The 22,373-nt window shown below is 36.2% G+C and overlaps 2 protein-coding genes across 2 annotated transcripts in view; one reads left to right on the top strand and one right to left on the bottom strand.

The window, feature by feature from the left end:
* agap3 (ArfGAP with GTPase domain, ankyrin repeat and PH domain 3) overlaps positions 1 to 22,373 on the bottom strand; it is a 985,397-nt gene that overhangs the window by 567,845 nt on the left and 395,179 nt on the right. The window lies entirely within an intron of this gene.
* On the top strand, positions 7,255 to 9,669 carry zgc:92591. Its single transcript, NM_001002724.2, has 2 exons — positions 7,255 to 7,444; positions 9,272 to 9,669. Exons 1-2 carry the CDS (start codon positions 7,328 to 7,330, stop codon positions 9,506 to 9,508), a joined length of 354 nt encoding a protein of 117 aa, NP_001002724.1. The 5' UTR covers positions 7,255 to 7,327; the 3' UTR covers positions 9,509 to 9,669.

Consider the following 22,373-nt stretch of genomic DNA (forward strand, 5'->3'; position numbering starts at 1 on the left):
AATAGAGTTAGAACCACTTAAAGTAAATCCATTATATATCTGCAAAAAGATAGCAAATATTACATTACAAACTGCATTGTACACAAACCAACTAAACATTTGCCGATTCAATAGTATTACTGAAATTCAAATAAAAAAAATTACATATGTACTTAAGACTAATATATATACTCAACAACGGCCTCAAAGATCTGTGAAGATTTGCAGATTTTTACTGCAGCCCTAAATTTTTAATCAAATCATTTTAATACTTGATTTACAATGCTCTCAGCAGAAAGCAACTCGCAAATGCAACAGAATGTCACTGAATATCCAAATGTATACTGTATGCTGAGAACTTATGTTTTGTTGCATAATTTATAGTGTTATTCCAAAAAAACGTGGCACAGACATTGCTATAAGATACTTCAATTTGAAACATGATATCACTAGGTTTCATTGTGTAATTCATGAGAGTAACCTGTTTTTATGAATTTATATTTGCTTTCAATAGCTGCTTCAAGATGCTGATTTTTGCCAACAATATGACCACTGGCGCTGCACCACTTTATCTAAATTCATACCTCAGACTTATATGCCCTTCAGAGGCCTGCATTCTGCAAGTGAGCAGTGCATTGTTGTGCATCCCAAATAAGCCCCAAATCACTTTCACTAGCTGGGTTTCCATCACCCTTTGTTACTGTGGACTTTAAAGTACTGTTAAAATTTGTATAAAAATCCATTTAATTGCAAAAAAAAAAAAAAAAAAAAAAAAAAAAAGTGTTTATTGTTTAACTTTTTTTCTATATAATGTGTGTGACCAGCTGGGACTACACAATACGTATTTATTGCTCCTATCTTGCATTTTGATTGCTTCTGTCTTCTGTCAGCCGAGTTTTAACCATTTTAAGATTAATCTAAAGGTTAACCTTTTTACTAACACTGACTAGGGCTGCTCGATTATGGAAAAAAAATCCTAATCACAATTATTTTGGTCATAATTGTAATCATAATTATTCAAAACGATTATCAGTTGAAGTCAAAATTATGCGCTCTCCTGTGAATTGTTTTTATTATTTCCTAAAAGATGTTCAACAGAGCAAGAAATTTTTCATAGCATTTCAAATTATATTTTTTCTTCTGGAGAAAGTCTTATTTTGATAAATCAACAAACTGTAACAATGCAGCTTGTGAACTTCGTTAACTAATGATTGTTTTTCAAAAACGCACTCCTGCGGTCCGTTCTTCGTACCTCGCTTAAATAATCTAAGATGCTTTGGCAGATCCTGGATCTTTTAATCTTGATAACTGATCTCTGGCTTATTTGATTTTTCAAACAAGTTCGCAAAACAGATAAAGATTATTATGAACTAATCTGAGACCGCTGCGTGTGTTGTGAAGAACAGATCTATCGATCTTCAAAATCATGATCAGCAATGCAACGACTGGCTTATGGCACAGCAACGCAATGACATCATCTGATTAATATTCAATTATCCATGTGAGCAAAATGACATCAAATTCGTAGTAAATGGTTTGTCAAAAATAATACTCAATTACTTTCCACAATTGTTGTGGGTTGCAGGCTTCACACTTTTATGCTTCAAGAGTATTTAGCAATTTATTTAGTTTTACATTTTAGATTGGATTTTCTTTACTATAATAGCCTAGGCCTATTTTAATTTCTTAATCGGCACAAGGAATTTAAATTAATTTTGCATCTAAAAAAGCATTTTGATATTGGTAAAGGTGTCTGCAACTTTTGCAAAGCATCAAATCACCGTCATATTAGCTGTCAAAACATGTGCATGACTGCATAAATCATTTTTCCATTATAAAAAAACAAACAAACCAACAAAAATACAGTTGAATATTGTGCATGTCTATAATCAAACAGAAACTGTACTAAAGGGATCAGTACCTTAATTTTTAACTTACTGGATCAGTACCTTAAAATAGTACGCATTTGTATAAAAAAAAAAATCCATATTAATAAATGTTCTCTTTGATCCTCTTGGGGAGAACCACCCTGTTCTTGAACTTGTATTACAGAGTGCAGATTGCGTAAGTTTTATTTATGTATACGTTTAAATGTATATGTAAACATAAACATATATATTACTAATTTAATATTTAAAAAAATTATATATATATATATATATATATATATATATATATATATATATATAGATATATATATATATATATATATATATAGAGAGAGAGAGAGAGAGAGAGAATCGCCTCTGTGATCATGACCTAGAAATAGAAAAAGGCAGACATAAAAAATCCTGGACTCCTAAGGAAAAGAGAATATGTCAACAGTGTGACACAAACCAAATAGAGGATGAGACACACTTCCTTCTGTTTTGCCCCAAATACACCACCACTAGAGAAATATTTTTCCCCCAATTTGAAACATTGATCAATTCATTTTTTTATTTAAATGACTCAGAAAAACTTTACCATATACTCGGAGAGGATGAATTGACATTTAGACTAGCTGCAAAATATGTATATACCCTACACACCATAAGAAATGGTTAATGTAAATTTGTGTCTTATTTAAATAATTTAAACTTTTTACTATTATTATTATTATATTTATCAAATGTATTGTTTTTTTTTTTTTTTGTGTGTGTCATATCTTATCTGTATTACTATTAATTATTATTTTCAATGGTTTTAATGTTTCATATTTGAAATGCTTTGGCAATACTGTATTTAATGTCATGCCAATAAAGCAACTTTGAACTTGAACTTGAACTTGAGAGAGAGAGAGAGAGAGAGAGAGAGAAAAACACAAAACACAAAAAAAAAAAGTTTACACACACACACACACACACACACCTTTGCTTGAAATGAGCCGATCTAATCCTGTTTATATGAAATAAACCTGCTCCCAAGCAAGTTTCAGCTACCAGAACTGTTGCTATGCCAAAAACTCTTGGATCAGTTTTGAAAAACGAAACGATCCTGGATCGTGTCAAATTGTCAATAACCAAATCAAGCTAACTGAGTAATCCACGTACAAAGAATGGACCCCTGGTCCTTAAACACTATCTTTTTATTAGATTTTTTTTATTGAAAATTCCTTTCCTTTTAATCTATTTTCTGTGTTTATTTTATTAAAGCAATATATCAAAACTCTACTCATATTATACACACATGCAACCGGTCAACTTTGGGATCAGCACAATTCTTTTATGTTTTCGGGTCAGTAAGGCAGCATTATTTGACCAAAAATACAGTAATTAACTGTTAAACTGTGAAATATTACTACAACCTTTTTTTTTTTCTTACTGAAGGATCATTTGACACTTAAGACTGAAGTAAGTTTATCAAGCCTAAAATTTAGTTAAGAAAACTAGGGCTGCACAATATATCTTTTTTTTTATATTTACATATTAAACCATAAAGCATGCACTGTTTATTTCACTTTTATCTTTATTGCATTAATAATGCACTGCCCTACAGAATCATCTTAATCAATTAAAATGAACACATTTGATAACACTTTAGGGACCAATTCTCATTATTGCTCGTTAGCATGCATGCTATTGAGATATTGGCTGCTCATTAAAGTACGTAATCTGCATTATCTTATTTTACATCTCTAACCCAATACCTAAACTACCTAAAGAGCAAATTATGAGTTTATTGAAGCAAAATTCATAGTTAATAGTTTGCCAATAGCGAAAATTGAGCCTTGAAATAAAGTGTGATTATAAATCCTTTCCAAATAGTGGTGTTCCTTCATAGTGAAATTGTTTAGATGCAGTATATTGCATTATATATCGTAGAAAAATAAAAATATCACAATGTCCATTTTTTTCCAATATCGTGCAACCCTAAAGAAAACTTAAGTTTATTATGGTGGCTTGAAAAGCCAACATACTGTTATCTCACGTAAACTTATTATTCTTCTTCTTCTTCTTCTTCTTCTTCTTCTTCTTATTCTTCTGAGACTAATTTTAAAGTGCATCTCCTCCTAAACTTTTCAAGCTTCATACTTCAAACTTTTGTCAAACCTTCAAACTGGTCTGACTCGGGTTGCTATATCTGTTCCAACTGATCCGACTTTCGGTTTTCCGAAAAACGACCCGGAAAATTCCCAAAATTCCCATTGACTTAACATTGGGTCAAACTTTGTGACCTCATAACTCTGCATCAGACTGTCCTACAGACTTCTAACTGGGCTCATTTAACTCAGTCTAGCCAGTAGCCAATAACTGATGACCTTTAAACTTACTAGCCACTCCCTAGCAACCACTTTTGGCACCCTAGCAACTGTCCCATAGACTTCCATTGTAAAAGACTGCTATTGACTTAACATTGAGTCAACCTTTGTGAGCTCATAACTCTGCATCAGTCTGTCCTACAGACTAGAGTCAGGCCTCATTCAACTCAGTAGCCAATCACTGATGACCTTTAGACTTACTAGCCACTCCCTAGCAACCACTTATGGCACCCTAGCAACTGTCCCGTAGACTTCCATTGTAAAAGACTCTCATTGACTTAACATGGGATCAAACTTTGTGAGCTCATAACTCTGCATCAGACTGTCATACAGACTAATGGCTGAGCTCATTTAACTCAGTCTAGCCAGCAGCCAATCACTGATGGCCTTTTAACTTTCTAGCCACACCCCTAACTACCACATACTGCACCCTAGCAACTGTCCTATAGAATGTAATTAGCTGTGCTATCAAATGCTTATAATTCTAACATGCTAATGACATGCCAATCATGCTAGCAACATGCTACTCATATGCTAATCATGCTAATGACATGCTAACTCATACTGGAAACATGCTAATGACATGCTAATTTGTACTTGAATCATGCTTGTAACATGCTAATTCATACTAGACCCATGTTAATAACTGGCCTACATGCATATCTTTGCATAGCAGTGTCCTATTGACTTGGGGGATGGCTCATTTGACTCAGACAACCAATGAGCATCTCAATATGATAATGAAGCTCACAAGCCACGCCCCCAAATTGATTCCATAGACTTCCATTAAAATAGGCCAAGATGCATATCTTTGCATAGCAGTGTCATAGAGACATGGGGGTTGGTTCATTCGACTAAGACAACCAACCACATTCAAGTTCACTCTGTAACCTCGCCCATAGCAACAAAACAGAGTACCCTAGCAACCATTCATCAACAGCTATATCTCAGCATCAGAACATCGTAGAGACTTGGAGATTGGCTCGTTTGACTCATGCTAGCAAACGGAACTTCCTATATGCTACACATGCTAGCAGTGACTAGCTACATGCTAATATTGACTAGCCCAGTACTGTAACTTGCTAGAAATGCTTACTAAGTATAAATGTTTTATCAATCATGTATGTGAGGCTTGCCTAGTAACCAACCAGGGTACCCTAGCAACTGCCTAGCAACCACCCAAATTACCCTAGCAACCGCCTAGCAACCACCTAGCAACGGCCTAGTAATGCCTTAGTAAGGGCCTAGCGACCACTCAGGACACCCTAGCAACCGCCTAGCAACGCCTTAGCAACCACTCAGAATACCTTAGCAACCACCTAGCAACACCTTAGCAACCACCTAGCAACCACTTGGGACACCCTAGCAACCACCTAGCAACGCCTTAGTAACCACTCAGAACACCCTAGCAACCATCTAACAACCACTTAGGACACCTTAGCAACCACCTAGCAACACCTTAGCAACCACCTAGCAACCACTCAGAACACCCTAGCAACCGCCTAGCAACACCTTAGCAACTACCTAGCAACCACTTAGGACACCCTAGCAACCGCCTAGCAACACCTTAGCAACCACCTAGCAACCACTTAGGACACCCTAGCAACCGCCTAGCAACACCTTAGCAACCACCTAGCAACACCTTAGCAACCACCTAGCAACCACTCAGGACACCTTAGCAACCACCTAGCAACACCTTAGCAACCACCTAGCAACCACTCAGAACACCCTAGCAACCGCCTAGCAACACCTTAGCAACCACCTAGCAACCACTCAGGACACCCTAGCAACCACCTAGCAACGCCTTAGCAACCACTCAGAATACCCTAGCAACCACCTAGCAACCACTTAGGACACCTTAGCAACCACCTAGCAACACCTTAGCAACCACTCAGAACACCCTAGCAACCGCCTAGCAACACCTTAGCAACAACCTAGCAACCACTCAGAATACCCTAGCGACCACCTTGCAACACCTTAGTAACCACTTAGCAACTAGTCAGAACACCTTAGCAACTGCCTAGCACCACCTTAGCAACCACCTAGCAACCACTCAAAACACCCTAGCAACCGTCTAGCAACACCCTAGCAACTAGTCAGACCACCTTAGCAACTGCCTTGCACCATCTTAGCAACCACCTAGCAACCACTTAAAACACCCTAGCAACCGCCTAGTAAAATGCTAATTCATGCTAGAATCATGCTAACAACATGCTAATTCATGCTAGAATCATGCTAGTAACATGCTAATTTATGCTAGATTTATGCTAACAACATGCTAATTCATGCTAGAATCATGCTAGTACCATGCTAATTCATGCTAGAATCATGCTAACAACATGCTAATTCATGTAAGAATCATGGTACTAACATGCTAATTCATGCTAGAATTATCCTAGTAGTATGCTAATTCATGCTAGAATCATGCTAGTAACATGCTAATTCAACCACTTCAAACTTTCAGATTCGGCTTTTCAAGCCACCATAAAGTTTGTCCTCAAACTTTAATATCTAGTTTTTATATTGCTCTCTCTCTGTCTCTCTCTACACACGCGCGCACGCACGCGCACACACACACACACACACACACACACACACACACACACACACACACACACACACACACACACACACACACACACACACACACACACACACAGGGGCTGCTTTAATTTAACTTACTTAACAAATTATTTTTTACACAACTAGTCTAATTACGTAAATTGACTAATACTATGATATTATTTCTTGGTCATTTCAAGTTCACAAAATGGAAGACCAAATTATATGTTTTGGTTTTATGACCAAAAGCATGCAGCTCATGTCGTAAAATGTAGGTAGTCTAATACGTTTAACAGTTTCACTTACAAACTGATTTATGTGACACTTAATAGAAAAAAAGCGACTGGAAAACATACTTGATCTCTTGAAGACTGATCCGAATTCCGTCCGCCACGCGAGATTGAGCTCAGACGCTTTCCAATTAGTGTTCACTTCCGTACACGTCATAAATGGCTGATGAAGGCCAGCTGGAGATCTGCCAAACGGCTAACCCGTCAATGAGAGATTAAAATATTGCTTAGTGTTATTAATATATGAATATCCATGATGTCTAATGAAGGAGCAAAAAAGAAGGGCAAAGCGCCAGGGGACAAAAAAGGATCTAAACGGAAGTCAAAGAGAAGGGAAACCTATGCAGTGTATATCTACAAAGTTTTGAAGCAGGTGAGTGATGCGTTTATGAATAAGAAAGTTTAAAGAATTCATATTTATTATGTGAAACTAATAAATTCTAATGTAAATTACGATTAAAACACGTGTATTTAACACCACGTGCGCTTTATTCAAGAATGAATCATTGAGTCGGATCTTTTAAATGAGTCAATTGAACTGATTCTCCAAACGATTTAAATACTCTTTCAGAGGGGTTTAGGAATCATTCCTCGCTCAAATTGGCATTATGAATTGTTTAAACGGACAAGAACTATTTCGATAATGTTAGTACACATAATGTAGCCTACTTAAAAGGTTCTAAACTTATTCTTACCTGAAACAAATGTCTTTACTATAACGTTAAAGCATTACAAAACTTTATTGTAAGTATCAGTGATTTTATATTTTGCTTTTAAATGCTTTAATTGGAATTTGAATTATTGTTTAACCTAATAAGAGTCGGTCACTTTACATTACAGTTTTGAAGTAACTAACCTTTAAACCTACAGTTCTCATTAATAATATTAATAAAATTCATCAGCTTGATCAATCTGAATCTTCTATTGAATAAGAAAATTTCATAAGCCTTGAGGATTTATAAACTAATATGACATTTTCATTTTAAACTATCACTTTTATTAAAACTATTTGAATGTGCTCAGTGTTGTAAAGTATCAAACTAAAAATACCCAAATTACTGTAATTGACTAGTTTTCTCAGTAATGGTAACTTACCAAGTTGTTTTAAAAATGTGTAATTTCCCTTGAGTGCGTTTTTAGTGTGGTATCAGTACTTTTACTCCAATTCTTTCCTTCAACCTGCAGTCACTACTTTATCTTTTCCTGTCTATGAGGATTAGAAAAATCAGTCCTTTGATTCCTGTCCGATCAAATCGCACATAGAAGGTAAATCGTCTCACCCATGTCTTTGAGGTTGTTCATTTTGATTTATAATTGCAGCAAACTGTTTGGAAGCATTAAAAGTGTCCAAAATCTTTACACACATTGACCCAGAGACTGTTTAGATGCGTGTCACTGATGAGAAGATGACGGATGTTTACTGTATGATGACCGAAATGGCCTTAAACATCCAGCAGGCACATTAAGTCAAATTGACATGGTCTCCCAACGTCGTGGGGACATTACTTTTTTATTTGGAAATAAAAATTGGGTTGACATCAGAACCCAGCATCAGGTTGACGTCAATGTCCAACCTCTAAAATCAACCAAACATCAACGTCTAATGATGTTACAGCTTGGCGTTCTGTGGACGTTACCACTATGACGTCTATCAGATGTTGGATTTTGGTTGCCATACCTGATGAATAAATGTCAGTATTTGACGTCAATATGACGCTGGTTAAAGATGTTGGCTTTGTTGTATTTTGGTCACTTTTTAACACAACCCAAAATCAACCAAATATCAACGTCATTTGACGTCGGTTTTGGAAATCAAAATAATGTTGCCTTTAGATGCTGGCTAAACATTAAATTTTGGTCACCTGACATCATAACCTAAATTAAACCTAATATTAATGTCTTATGACATTGTGTGCCTGCTGGGCAATAACTAAATGCACTACAGAATGTTACGTTTACACACACATGCACAAATTAAATGTAAACGCATCAGCTTTTTACAGCATAAAACACACTACTCGCTACTCTTGAGTACTTTTAAAAGGTTTTTACTCGTACTTAAAATAATATTTACAAACAGATACTTTTAATCTCACTATGTTTTTAAGCAAGTAATTGTATTTTAACTCGAGTATGATTTTTCAGTACTCTTTCCACCACTAAATGTGCTAAATGTGTGTTTGCATATGTTTCTCCTTAGGTTCATCCAGACACTGGCATCTCCAGCAGGGCGATGAGCATCATGAACTCGTTTGTCAATGATGTTTTCGAGCGCATTGCCACAGAAGCGTCCCGACTGGCGCACTACAACAAGCGCTCCACCATCACCAGCAGAGAAGTGCAGACCGCGGTCCGGCTCCTGCTGCCTGGAGAACTGGCCAAGCACGCCGTGTCTGAGGGCACCAAAGCTGTCACCAAATACACCAGCTCCAAGTGACCGCCTGAGAGGTGGAGAGCATTTCTAAAAAAAATTAATAAATATACAAAAGTTAAAACCAATTGTATGTGAAGCAAGCCATCAATATTCACTCTTCTGTAGTATTAAATATGCGCAGACAATTTGGTGATTTACTAATAAAATGCAAACATTGGGTCAGAGTATGTGTCCCTACATTTCTGGAATGATTCAAGAAATAGCATTAAGTATTTTTATCTATACCAGAAGTGATGAAAAATAGCATTTATGGGCAGTTGAAGATGGCTTTTTTCCCTTGGTGTGCTATTATTTCTGAATAAACCGCACACGAAGGTCAGCTGATGCATTATATTCTTTCTATCAAATTTTTTCTGAGGGTATAAGGTTGCAAATAATTAGATTTGGTGCTCAATGAAAGTCAATTTCTTATACAAGCTGTCGTCTGCCTGAAGCTAGATTTATAAATTTTAAGAAATGTGTAATTTCTTGCATATAAGCTTATAAATAATTCATTTTAAAGCCTAACGGTAGCAAAACTTATGCGCTTTAAAAGAAAACGTATTAGATTAAACTGGGCCCTAGAAGATTACTGAAGTGCATTTCTCTGTAATACTGGGTTTAAACGAGGATAATTTGCAAACCTCTTATGCTGTAGTGTTGAATATGAGCCACTAGATGGAGGCATTTTAACACTATTGAGACCAGAGCCCTTACACAACACACACATAACCCATTATATTGGCTTTTATCGAAGGAAAACCATCACAGAGTGGAGCAACCTTATTTTTTTTATACTTGATTATTTTGTGTTGGCAAATTAACTTTTTTTTTCTTTTACACAATGCATAAACAACTTTTACAGTACAGTAATAGCTATCAGTTATAATAGATAATTTAGATGTGGCTGTATTTCCAACAAAAAATCATAAGCAAATAACAGTGAATCAAGGAAACAATTGTCATAGATAAATGTATATTGAATAGATTGCAAAAATATACAATGAAGCTTTTTTTTTTTTACCACAAATGTTTGGGCTCATATCTGTTCATATTTGTTCACATTGTTCAGTCCCTCAAGGATTTTGCGATAGAAAACTCCTTGAGATTTAAAAAAAATATATATATAAGTCTTTCACATTACATTTTGTGTAGTTTTTAAAGCAAAACACAAGATCGAAAGCGAATAGTGGTATAAGGTTTGAGGAAAGCTTCACACAAACGTATATTGCTCAGCATAAATACATGCCTCATAGATCTCTGTTTAAATGAATAATTTCTAAAGATTCTTTACAATAATATATTTGTGCATATACATTAGATTAGTTAGTACCAAATTACCTATCTAACAAAAAAACTTAGATCAATAAGATCATGTTCCAATAATCAGTACGCCTGAATTAACTGTATTCATCTGCACAACTCTGGCTTGCACTTAAGTGTAATTGTATTGTTTACACATTTTATTCATTCATTCATTCATTCATTTTTTTGTCGGCTTAGTCCCTTTATTAATCCGGGGTCACCACAGCGAAATGAACCGCCAACTTATCCAGCAAGTTTTTACGCAGCGGATGCCCTTCCAGCTCTCATTCACCTCCCATACACTCTCATTCACTACGGACAATTCAGCTTACCAAATTCACCTGTACCGCATGTGTTTAGACTGTGGGGGAAACCGGAGCACCCGGAGGAAACCCAGGCGAAATGCAGGGAGAACATGCAAACTCCACACAGAAACGCCAACTGAGCCGAGGCTCAACCCAGCGACCTTCTTGCTGTGAGGCGACAGCACTACCTACTGCACCACTCACATTTTTATTGTTTACTTATATTTTTGGATTATATGTGTAATTGTATTTATTATAATTTCTTTTTAAAATTTTACTTTTTGTATTAATATTATATGCACCAAGTAACCTGCACATGGTTGAATTGACAATAAAGCTGACTTTGGCTAATACACAGGAAAAACATTAAATCACTTTAATGAACAGGAAAAATGAGGGAAAACCTTAAAGAAAAGTATATATATATATATATGTATATATATATATATATATATATATATATATATATATATATATATATATATATATATATATATATATATATATTGAAATTTTGTAGCTTGATATTTCCCATGATATTTGTGAGACATTCTATTTTGGTGTCTACGTCATAGAAATAGAAAGCACACTGTGTTAAAATAGATTAGATTTAATAGTCTATTTAATATAATATTATTAATAACAGATTTTAAGTAAATAATTACAAAATATGAGTGAATTGTCTATTAATATAACAGATAAAATATACATAATTCTTACTTAAACATATCTTTAGCTTATTAAATTATATAGAATAATAAATCATCATATTCAATTGTATTATATTTTAAATGATTAAATTATCTTGCTAATAATTGGGTGGATAGTGGCAAATTTAAATTCATATTTTGGGGGGCTTTAATGTATCATCAGATGATTATTGTTTATGCCTGAAACGATGTTTTGGTAAACTATTCTTGCACTAAATTAAATTTTGCCAAGTGTCTAGCTTAAACTGTAATGTAATGGCAAAAAATATTAGTCATAATGATTCGTTTTGATGAAATTATTTGACAGGGCATATAGTAATGCATTAAACATTTGTTTTAAATCTTTCAATTGGTCAAATACCCCTTTTTAATCTTTGACCCATTCGTTTTGAAGTTATTTGCAGCTAATCTCCCCTGTTTACTGAGCAAAGTGTATGACAAATATGCTAAACTCTAACAACCAATCACACATGCCATAAGACGTCTTATAAATTCTAATAAATAACTATTACACAAACACTCAATCTGAACTGCTTTGGTGCAGTAATTGGATTTTCCAACACAACGCCCCGTCTCTGAATCATACATGAAAAAAAAATATTTATGATGTCAAAAGCTTTGTGAGAGACACACAAATAAAAAGCTTTAAATACAATTGTCGTTCTTAAAAAAAGAAGAAGCTTGCACCAAAATAATCATTTGTCCATTTTACAGTCTAGTAGCTGACCAATGAAGTATTTCGCAGGGGGGGAAGCTTTGGTAAAAAACAAATCACGCTTTGTCCTCCATTAATCAGGGAAGTCTGAGGAATACTGGGGTTTGATATTCCCCAGCCCTCCCTCTCCAGCGATAAGCCTTACTGATGATCTTATATATGCTAATGATGGCATGTCTATGGACATATTACAGCGAGGGTGATGGTGTCATTAATGACAACGTCTTAAGCGTTATCGTCATCATCACCATGTTCCCCTTGATCTTGCGGTTCCTACATAGATCCCTGTACGCTCGTTTCATTTTTGCACACACAATCTCTCTCTCTCTTTTGGGTGGTATAAGCACATTACGGATGGGGACATTAGTAACTAATGCAGGCGCTGGGCCCCGCATTGTTTTGGTGCACAAGTACATCATTAGAAAATGTTCTACTTGGCAGGGAAGCGTGTATTAACTCGGCTCGCAATAAAATGAGGTTGTGATCAATTGTTAAAGTTATCGAGAGCTATTAGGTTGAAATATGAACCTCTCAATTGCCATAATGAAGAGGGTGCCCGATCGTACACAATCAACAGAGCAACATACACCGAGCATTGCGGGTTCTGGGCGCTCCAGACAATGAGAGAAAGCAATTTTGCTGAAAGAAAATGCGAGCGCGTCGCCCTAACCTCATTACAAATTTTACCTCATTACTAAATTTCAATAATCTACTCAAAACACTAGGACCAACTGGCTATAAAACAGAATTGCGAGCTTCTTCTTTTTTTTTCTGGAGAAATGGGACAATAATAAATCGTGAAGAATTTCGGCTCATAATGCCAGCTAACTTTTGATGCCAGCATTGACTCATGGTTTTGGCAAGCTCGCTGCATTAATTCATTAATTTGATATAATATTCTTTACTGAGGCATATTGATGAATCTCTGAAATTAAATCAATCCTCACAAAGGTAATGTTTTGGAACTGAACAGATCTTGAGGATAGCGATGTTTAGTTGAATATCAAAGTTTTACTTTGTACTGTATTGTTATATTAACTCAAAAGTCTTCAGCTGACCTATTAGCGTTAAATATAAGATCATGAGAAACTAAATCAGGCACAGGTGTGCACAATCATTATTCAATAAGTAACCATAGAAAAAACTATAGAGGGTCAATGGAACCAAAAAGAGATGTATATTGATAACCTAAACAACAATGGAGGACAACAGGATTGTATGTGCACATGCACATTCTTTACAGGAGGGGTGTCAAACTCAATTCCTGGAGGGCCGAAGCCCTGCACAGTTTAGTTCCAACCCTGCTCCAACACACCTACCTGTAGGTTTCAAACAAGCCTGAAGGACTCAATTAGTTTGATCAGGTGTGTTTAATTAGGGTTGGAACTAAACTGTGCAGAGCTGAGGCCCTTTTGGAACTGAGTTTGACACCTGTGCTTTACAGCATAACATCGCTGTCTACTGGCCAGGCATGCAGAATAGAAGGTTTTGTCTTTTTTACATTGTAAAACCCCAAAAGTTATGGCAACTCAAACTGTTTGAGGAAACCGATTGCTACAAACCATTTGAGTAAAAAAAAAACTAATCTATATGAGTACTGTGCACTTACTCCATTTAAGTTGAAGTAATGAGGTATTTAATTAACTCGTTACCTTTAACACTGAGTTCAAAACTCTTTTCAAATGAGTAGAAATAACTTTCAGGCAATTTTGAGTTAACAACACTCATTTCATTTGATAAAGATGACTGTTGGCTTTTACAGTGTACAAATCTGTGTGATGGGCAAAGCAGTGGCGCAGTAGGTAGTGCTGTCGCCTCACAGCAAGAAGGTTGGGGGTTTGAGCCTCGGCTCAGTTGGCGTTTCTGTGTGGAGTTTGCATGTTCTCCCTGCATTCACGTGGGTTTCCTCCAGGTGCTCCGGTTTCCCCCACAGTCCAAAGACATGGGGTACAGGTGAATTGGGTAGGCTAAATTGTCCATGCGTGTGTGTGTGAGTGTGTGTGAATGTTTCCCAGAGATGGGTTACGGCTGGAGAGGCATCCGCTGCGTAAAAACTTGCTGGATGAGCTGGTTCATTGCGCTGTGGCGACCCTGGATTAATAAAGGGACTAAGCTGACAAGAAAATGAATAAATGAATGAAATCTGTGTGATGATGCTTTTGGAAAAATGCTAATTAAAACAATTTCAGTGCATTGTTGTTGTGTAAAAGTGCTGTAACTTATCTTCATAACTTATCTAAATCTTATGAATTTGTACAATCTCATTTATACAATTTAGTATGATTTGCTCATCACCCAATAATGGTTGAGTTTAGGGGAGGGGTTTGGTGCCACGCCTTTTTTTTTAAATCGTATATTTTTGTACAACTAAAATTAGCCACTAAATTGAGAAAATGTAAAATAGTTACATTTCCTCATGAGATCAGGCTGAAAAAATAGAGAACGTTGTGACTCAAGGATGCACTGAATTGATCAAAAATAACAACAAAGATATTTATCTTTTTTAAATAAAAAAAGTAAAGCTGACTAATCGCTTTTTACAGTTTAAGCGAGTAAACCTGTTGCTTTTAAAGTTATTAATTGACTTTACTTAAAAAGTGAGCCAATTGCTTTAAAATGATTAAGCAAATGAACACTTGTATGTGCATAACTATAAAATTAAGTGACAAAACAAAGTCATTTTTAAAGCATTTTTTGTAATGTTTGTAATTGCGTAAAGTCAAATCAACGCTTTTAAGTTTAGTCATTTTAAGTGCAAAGTACCTACACTGTTAAAAATGATTACAAAATTATTTCACATTTTTTATGTTAATCATAAATTAATAAACTATGTTAATCTTGTTTCAACTTTTTTTTACTTGTGCAAACTGTTTTAAGTCGGTTAAATGTAATTTAAGTTAAAATGACTATGAGGGCGACACGGTGCTCAGTGGTTAGCACTGTCGCCTCACAGCAAGCAGGTCGCTGGTTCAAATCCCGGTTGGGTCAGTTGGCATTTCTGTGTGGAGTTTGCATGTTCTCCCCATGCTGGCGTGGCTTTCCTACAGATGCACTAGTTTCCCTCACAGTCCAAAGACATGCGCTATAGGTGAATTGAATAAACTAAATTGGCTGTAGGGAATGAGTGTGTATGGATGTTTTCCAGTACTGGGTTAATAAAGGGACTAGCTGAAGGAAAATGACTCATATGATTAATTTGATTCAACTTAAAAATAAGACATCCGTGTCATTTTTATCAGTGCAATTTTAATTACAAGTAAATGTTTTTCTTTAACTTCTGGTTAATCAAAGGATCTTGGGGAAAAGTCTAAAGGTGTGTAGGAAAATATTAACCAGCATAAATGTTTGTAACTGTGATTAGCAATTATAGATGCTTTTTTAGCAAATCTACATATTACAGTGATTTCCGAGGCATGACTGGAATAATGACTGCTGGAAATTCAGCTTTTCATCACAGAAATAAATTCAAATGTAAAATATATTACAACAGAAAGCAGCTATTTTAAACTATAATAACATTTCCCAATTAAAATGTCATGTATTAGTGCATTTTATAAGCATTAGAGCCTCAAACATCTCGTAGTTTGTGCATGTGATTAATTCTGTATGAAGAGTATTCCATAGACTTGTGCTTTATAAGAAAAAGAAGATTGGTCAAATGAGATTTTACCTCTAGGGACAATACATTCCCCTCTTACCATGGAACGTGTCATTCAAGTTACATTTTTTCTTATTGAAGGAGCAGAAAGATTATGAGTAATTTTAAAAACAAAACAAATGTTGGAATATTTAATCATATTATCAAAACTCAAAAGGCTTTGTTTTTTAAGATATTACAGAGATGTACACCTGAGGTTTTTATCATGGATGTTAGGTGCTCTCTTGTATTTTAGCCCCTTTTTCAAAATTACTGTCAATTTTCCGGAAAGGTCTGTATGTATGAACCAAGCGGCAACCTCCCGCTCTCCCTCAGGAAGCCAATACGGAAGTAACTAAAACTGCAATTCATTCGAAATTCCGCTAGTCGTGGCCGCTCCTGGCTCCAAAACAGAGCAAATTTCAATTGAGCCCACTGTTAGAATGGCCAACTTTACAGCAGAAAAAAAGGTGTTTACAGCCTGGTACAAAAAAAGATTTTGGTTAATACAGGTAATATTACCCTTCATGACAACTGTGAGGGGGGTGAATTGTTTTATAACTCATCCGTTTCCTTTATATTAAGTTATATTAAGTTTGCATAATTAAGGGCGTGGTCACTTGATTGACAGCTAGGTCTCGCTGGTCGCCGTCACGTCACCTCAGCTGAATCCTGCAGATTAGTCATTGAACTCGGCATATTTATCGTATTTCTGTGTTGTTTTATGTGGCTTTACACAGTCAACTGCCTTTTGGACTTGTTTCCCACAATTATTAGATGGCATGGCATGCTGAGGGCACTTAATTGTGCTCACAAACCATTCACGTGGCCTCCGTTTCCCATGTAAGTAAAGTTCTATACTTATATACCATCTCTGTACATGTATTTGTTTTATTTAAGATCATTTATCGTTTATATTTATATTTAGAGCTGTAATGCACTCCAGAATCTGACAGATTGATTAGCTGTAGGCTCTAGAACAGTCATCTGAAGTGTTGTCATACAGTGTTATGCTGGATTTTATCAATAGTCTTACAGTAACTAACACAGACTATATCTGAAGTGTTTGTAAGTAATTAGCGTTTTCCTCCTGTTGAAAAACGTCATAAGAACAATGTTTAGTGGCTCAATGTATTACAGCAGTGTTTTTAAAAGTCTAAACACTTCATTGATATAGTGTACAACCAAGCACAAGTGGTCAGAATACAAACGAGTCACAGGTGATAAAGTATTAAGCATTTCTCCCAAAGTAAAGTGTGTCTGAACCAGGTCCAAGCTAAATGCTAGCAGGTGTCAGAAGCTCCGCTCACTCTCCGCCTCTTTGCCCTTGTTTGGTATCCCGCCGTGGGTGTGATGACGCGTGACCAAAATGGCGACGGTTGGCCGCGCCTACTTGTGGCTTCTTTTGCGCTCTTCAGAAACCTATGGGTGACGTCACGGATACTACGTCCATATATTTTACAGTCTATGGTATGAACAGCCTCTTTTTGAAAATACTGGTAAATTTGTTCCGGCAATTTTTCGGAAAGAGAAGTTGTAAGATTACGGATAATTTGCCGGAATGCTGCTCTGTGTGAATGCAGAAGGAAAATTTCCAGAAAGAGAGTGTTCAAGATTAGAACGCACTGACATGAGACGTCCAGCTAATCAGATATGGCAATAAAAGCCTTTGGATACTTTTCCAGACACATTTAGCTGCTATTTGTTGGTCAGATAGCGTTTCTATGTTCCTTCTTAATGCCAACTGTGTAAAAAATATCAATAAAATGCTGCCGTTTGTTTACCTTCAAGCTCTGCTTGACGTGTGTGCACGTGAAGTGCAGGAGTGCTCCGGTGAGCAACAGCACACACACATATTACTGTATAAACATCTCGACTAGCAAAAGTGTTCCTCCATATGTTTTTATCAAAGTCGTTCACAATACTTATACATCCACAGAATTTGTAATACAGTCAAATGTGTAAACATTTAGCTGTGGTTAGTGCTTCTGCCTTTGGATGTCTCTGGGGGCATAGCTGCATGAATGCTAAAGCTTTAAATAAAAGTGAAACCAGCCGGATCCCTATTACGTTTACAAATAATTGTAGCCATTTTGAGCTCATTTCTGGTTAATGATGTCAGAATTTACCGATATTTTGGAATTGATGTGTGAAAAACTCCAGAACGTTCTAGCTTGTGTGAATAGTGTTTTTTTTTTAATTTACTAGTAAAGTCGTTCTGGTAATTTTCTGGATATTTACCGTAATCACTGCGTGAAAGGGGCTAAGGATTCCAGGGGTGTTATTTTACACGCAAACATGTTTTTTTTATTTTAATCATAATTTATTAAACTTTTTAATCATGTTTCAACCTATGTCTTTCTTTTTACTTATGTCAGCTATTTTGAATCGGTTTATTGTAATTCAAGTAAAAATTAATCATATGGTATATGGTATGTAATTTTATATCAGTGCAATTTCAGTTGCAAACAAATGCTGTTCTTTAACTTGTGGTTAAGCAAAGAGTCAAAAATTAAAGTCTCAAGGTGTCTAGGTAAGTATTAAGTAGCACACATTTTTAACTGTGATTAGTAATTATAGATGTTTTTTTTAGGAAGTCTACATATTGTAATTTCCGAGGGATGACTGGAATAATGGCTTCTGAAAATTCAGCTTTTCATCATAGAAATAAATTCAAATGTAAAATATATTACAACAGAAAACAGCTATTTTAAACTATAATAACATTTCCCAATTTTCCAAATTAATATGTCATGTATTACTGCATTTTAAATTAATTAGAGCCTCGATTCATCAAGGTCTCACAGTGAAGGATCATAAAGATTACATCCTAAAAGTGACTAGAAAAAAGGTCACAAACAACTACTTCATTTCCCAGTGTTGGGTTTCAGCTGTGTAAAACATATGTGGATAAGTTGGCGGTTCATTCCGCTGTGGTGACCCCTGATTAATAAAGAGAATAAGTCGAAAAGAAAATTATTGACAGCTACTTCATAATGTTCTCCAGCAAAAGATTTAATCCCAATCCACCATACTTGATGTCCCCATTCAAATGCATCTATGTTCATTTGCTTCACCATTTAAATGCATTCAAACAGCTCATAATCATGTTGGTTATTCCTCAAAAAAAGCACAATATTCATTATCAATTAGTCTCAACCAATTAGCTTGCATTCCTAATTCTTGGTCTGCTCTTTGTTCCTTTAATTAGTAAATTCATTAGTAATATCGCACGTTAGACGTTCCAGCAATGTATGATTTTGAGCCGCAGCAGTATTAAGTGGAAGATAATCAGCAGGAACTAATTGTCTAATTGCACCGATGAAGGTTATGATCGTTAGACTTTTCCGCAAGTCCAGTCATCTGACCGGACCATCCGAACCCTATACAGATGGCCACACTGTTAAGCTCACGGCAGGACAAAATGACAGACATCTACTATCCACGGGGAGCAAGACAAACGAGTGCGTGTGTGTGTGTCTTCGTACGTGCATATGTATATGCATGTGTGTGTGTGTTGTCCGCAGGGAGTAAGACGAACGAGTCGAGGGAGTGCTGATTCAATGCACTTCTTTCTTTTTCTTGCTTGAGAAAGTCCCTGCCTCCACAAAAATTGAATGTCCACCATTTGAGAAATGAATTCGTGGAAGTCACTGTCTTTTTTTCCCCATTAGTAAGTGTTTAGTTCAACGTTTTAAATAATTGCGTTACAAGGAATGATATTTAAAATACATTTGGGAGGCAATGGGGCGGGAAAGTGCCTACATGTTTTGCTGATGATACCCGGGCCATTTGGAAGACATCAAAGTAGTGAGGAGGTAGCCCAGATGCATATTATAAACTCATTATGTGTATCATTTAAAAGGATGTACTCCAGCAGCAAAAACAATCTTCCCATTCTCTGCCTCGCCTGTAATGTGTGTTCGCAAAGTCGCAACTTTTTTGATGCCTTCAGTCAATGTGACAGCTATTACCGCCTGGCAAAAATGGAATAAATGTCATTTATATTCCTATTGGCAGGGTCATTAGCATATGGATAAGACAGCGCGAGGCAGTGTCTATGGAGGGAACTGGAATCTCACAATTTCTGATCAAAAAAAGATTAATCGGCGTCTAGGAAAATGATAATTATTGTATTTAGATTAGAATTATTGTATTTAGATAATTATTGTATTTAGTATAAAATTATTTATTGTATTTATTGTATTTATTGTATTTGTATTTATTGTATTTAGATGCACGTTTACATTACGAAAACGGAAAAATAAACAGATTAAGTTGGGAATGCTTTATAATTTCCGCATTCCTGACTCATTTTTGATTCCATTCAAACACACTTGTGAATTAAAAAGAGCGGCAATTCTTGTTCTCTGAATTTTGATCAATCATGATAACTATGACTAAAGAGATAGTTCACCCCAAAATGTTAATTTACTCACTATTTACTCTCCCTTGAGGTGCTTTCAAACCTTATTATCTCCTGTTGAACATAAAACAAAGTGAAGTTTATTTATAAACTAATTTGAAGAGGATCACGTGCTTATGATTGCTTGTGGCTGGTCCCTCATTGTTCAATTTATGATTCACCAATCAGACGATTCCTAAGCCACTATAAATACCCTAAGTTCCATATCACAGCCATCTTAGTTCTGAAGAATCCACCTTCCACCCCTACTCCCCCTTTCCTAGATGGGTGGCACAGTGGCCCAGTGGTTAGCACTGTTGCCTCACAGCAAGAACGTCATTGGTTCTAGTCCTTACCAAGCCAGTCGACATTTCTGTGTGGAATTTACAAGTTCTCTCTGTGCTCAAGTGGGTTTCCCCCGGGTTCCCCGGTTTCCTCCCACCGTCCAAAAACATGAATAAGTTAACTGACTAATCCAAATCGGCACCTTAGACGTGCTCCTAGTAAGTAGTTATCTGTTAAGAGCAATCACTATCTGTTCATTAGCTACTACAGCAGGGGAGTTCTCGAGATCTAACCATTCATTCATTTAAGCTTTCAGCTTAGTCCTTTATTTATAAAGTGTCGCCACAGCGGAATGAACCACCAACTATTCCAGCATATGTTTTACGCAGTTGATGTCCTTCCAGCTGCAACTCAGTACTGGGAAACACCCATACATTCTCACATTTACACAAACACTCATACATATGGCTAGTTTCATTCATTCATTCATTCATTCATTCATTCATTCATTTTTGGATGGATTAGTCTCTTTATTTATCAAGGGTCGCCAAAACGGAATGAACTGCCAACTTATCCAGTATATGTTTTACACAGCGGATGCCCTTGCAGCTGCAACCCAGTACTGGGAAACACCAATACATTCTCACATTCACACATACACTCATACATTATGGCCAATTTCATTCATTTTCCTTCGGCTTAGTCCCGTAATAATTAGGAGTTGCCACAGGGGAATGAACTGCCAACTATTCCAGTATATGTTTTACGAAGTGGATGCCTCTCCAGCAGCAACCCAGTACTGGGAAACACCCATACACTCTCGCATTCATACACACACACTACGACCATAGATATATAGACTAGATATCGCATAGGGACCCTGAGCATGCATCAATAGCGCCGCCACATTAGTACAGTGCTCCCAGGACAAATGTCATTCAACCGCACTAGTCAAGACAGTGTTATTACGTGAAGATGCGGGACTTTAGCGCTGTCTACGGGTGTAGTAACGAGCAAACAAAGAAAACCTGATTTGTGCTAATCAGGTAACGTTATTGAGGATAACAGTCACTTACTGCATTCACCATACGGCAAAGCAGCTCCAACTCGCACTAAACACTTGGCTTATGCTAGTTTTGTTGAATAAAATCAGCAAAAAATGCAAAAGAAATACGACAACGAGATGCTGCGCTGCCAGAAACTTGTATTATTGTCAGCTAACGTTAGTGAAAGAGTCGTTCGGGGGATTCATTCACAAACAAATCGCTCCCTACGTCAGTATGAGAAGTGAAAGCAGGAGAGGAGGTGTGTTTCAGGACACGGGTTAGATTAAATTTAACAGAGAGGGTGAATAGTACATTTCTATACACACAAACACAAGCTTTTTGTCAGGAATGCCCGTGCGGTCACTGATCCATCAATGTAGAAAAGTGATGTAAAATTTTAATTTTCGTAATTAAAAAAAAATAATTACACACTACCATCCAAGAAAACTCCCGATCACAGATATTTGTGTATATGTGTATA

This window comes from Danio rerio, chromosome 24 (assembly GCF_049306965.1).
Source record: "Danio rerio strain Tuebingen ecotype United States chromosome 24, GRCz12tu, whole genome shotgun sequence".
NCBI classification, from domain to species: Eukaryota; Metazoa; Chordata; class Actinopteri; order Cypriniformes; family Danionidae; genus Danio; species Danio rerio.

What these genes read in the sequence shown, in the direction of transcription:
- zgc:92591 (NM_001002724.2), top strand. Translation starts at nt 7,328, where the DNA reads ATGTCTAATGAAGGAGCAAAAAAGAAGGGCAAAGCGCCAGGGGACAAA. An exon ending in TCTACAAAGTTTTGAAGCAG is followed by an intron (nt 7,445 to 9,271) that starts GTGAGTGATGCG and finishes GTTTCTCCTTAG; the next exon opens with GTTCATCCAGACACTGGCAT.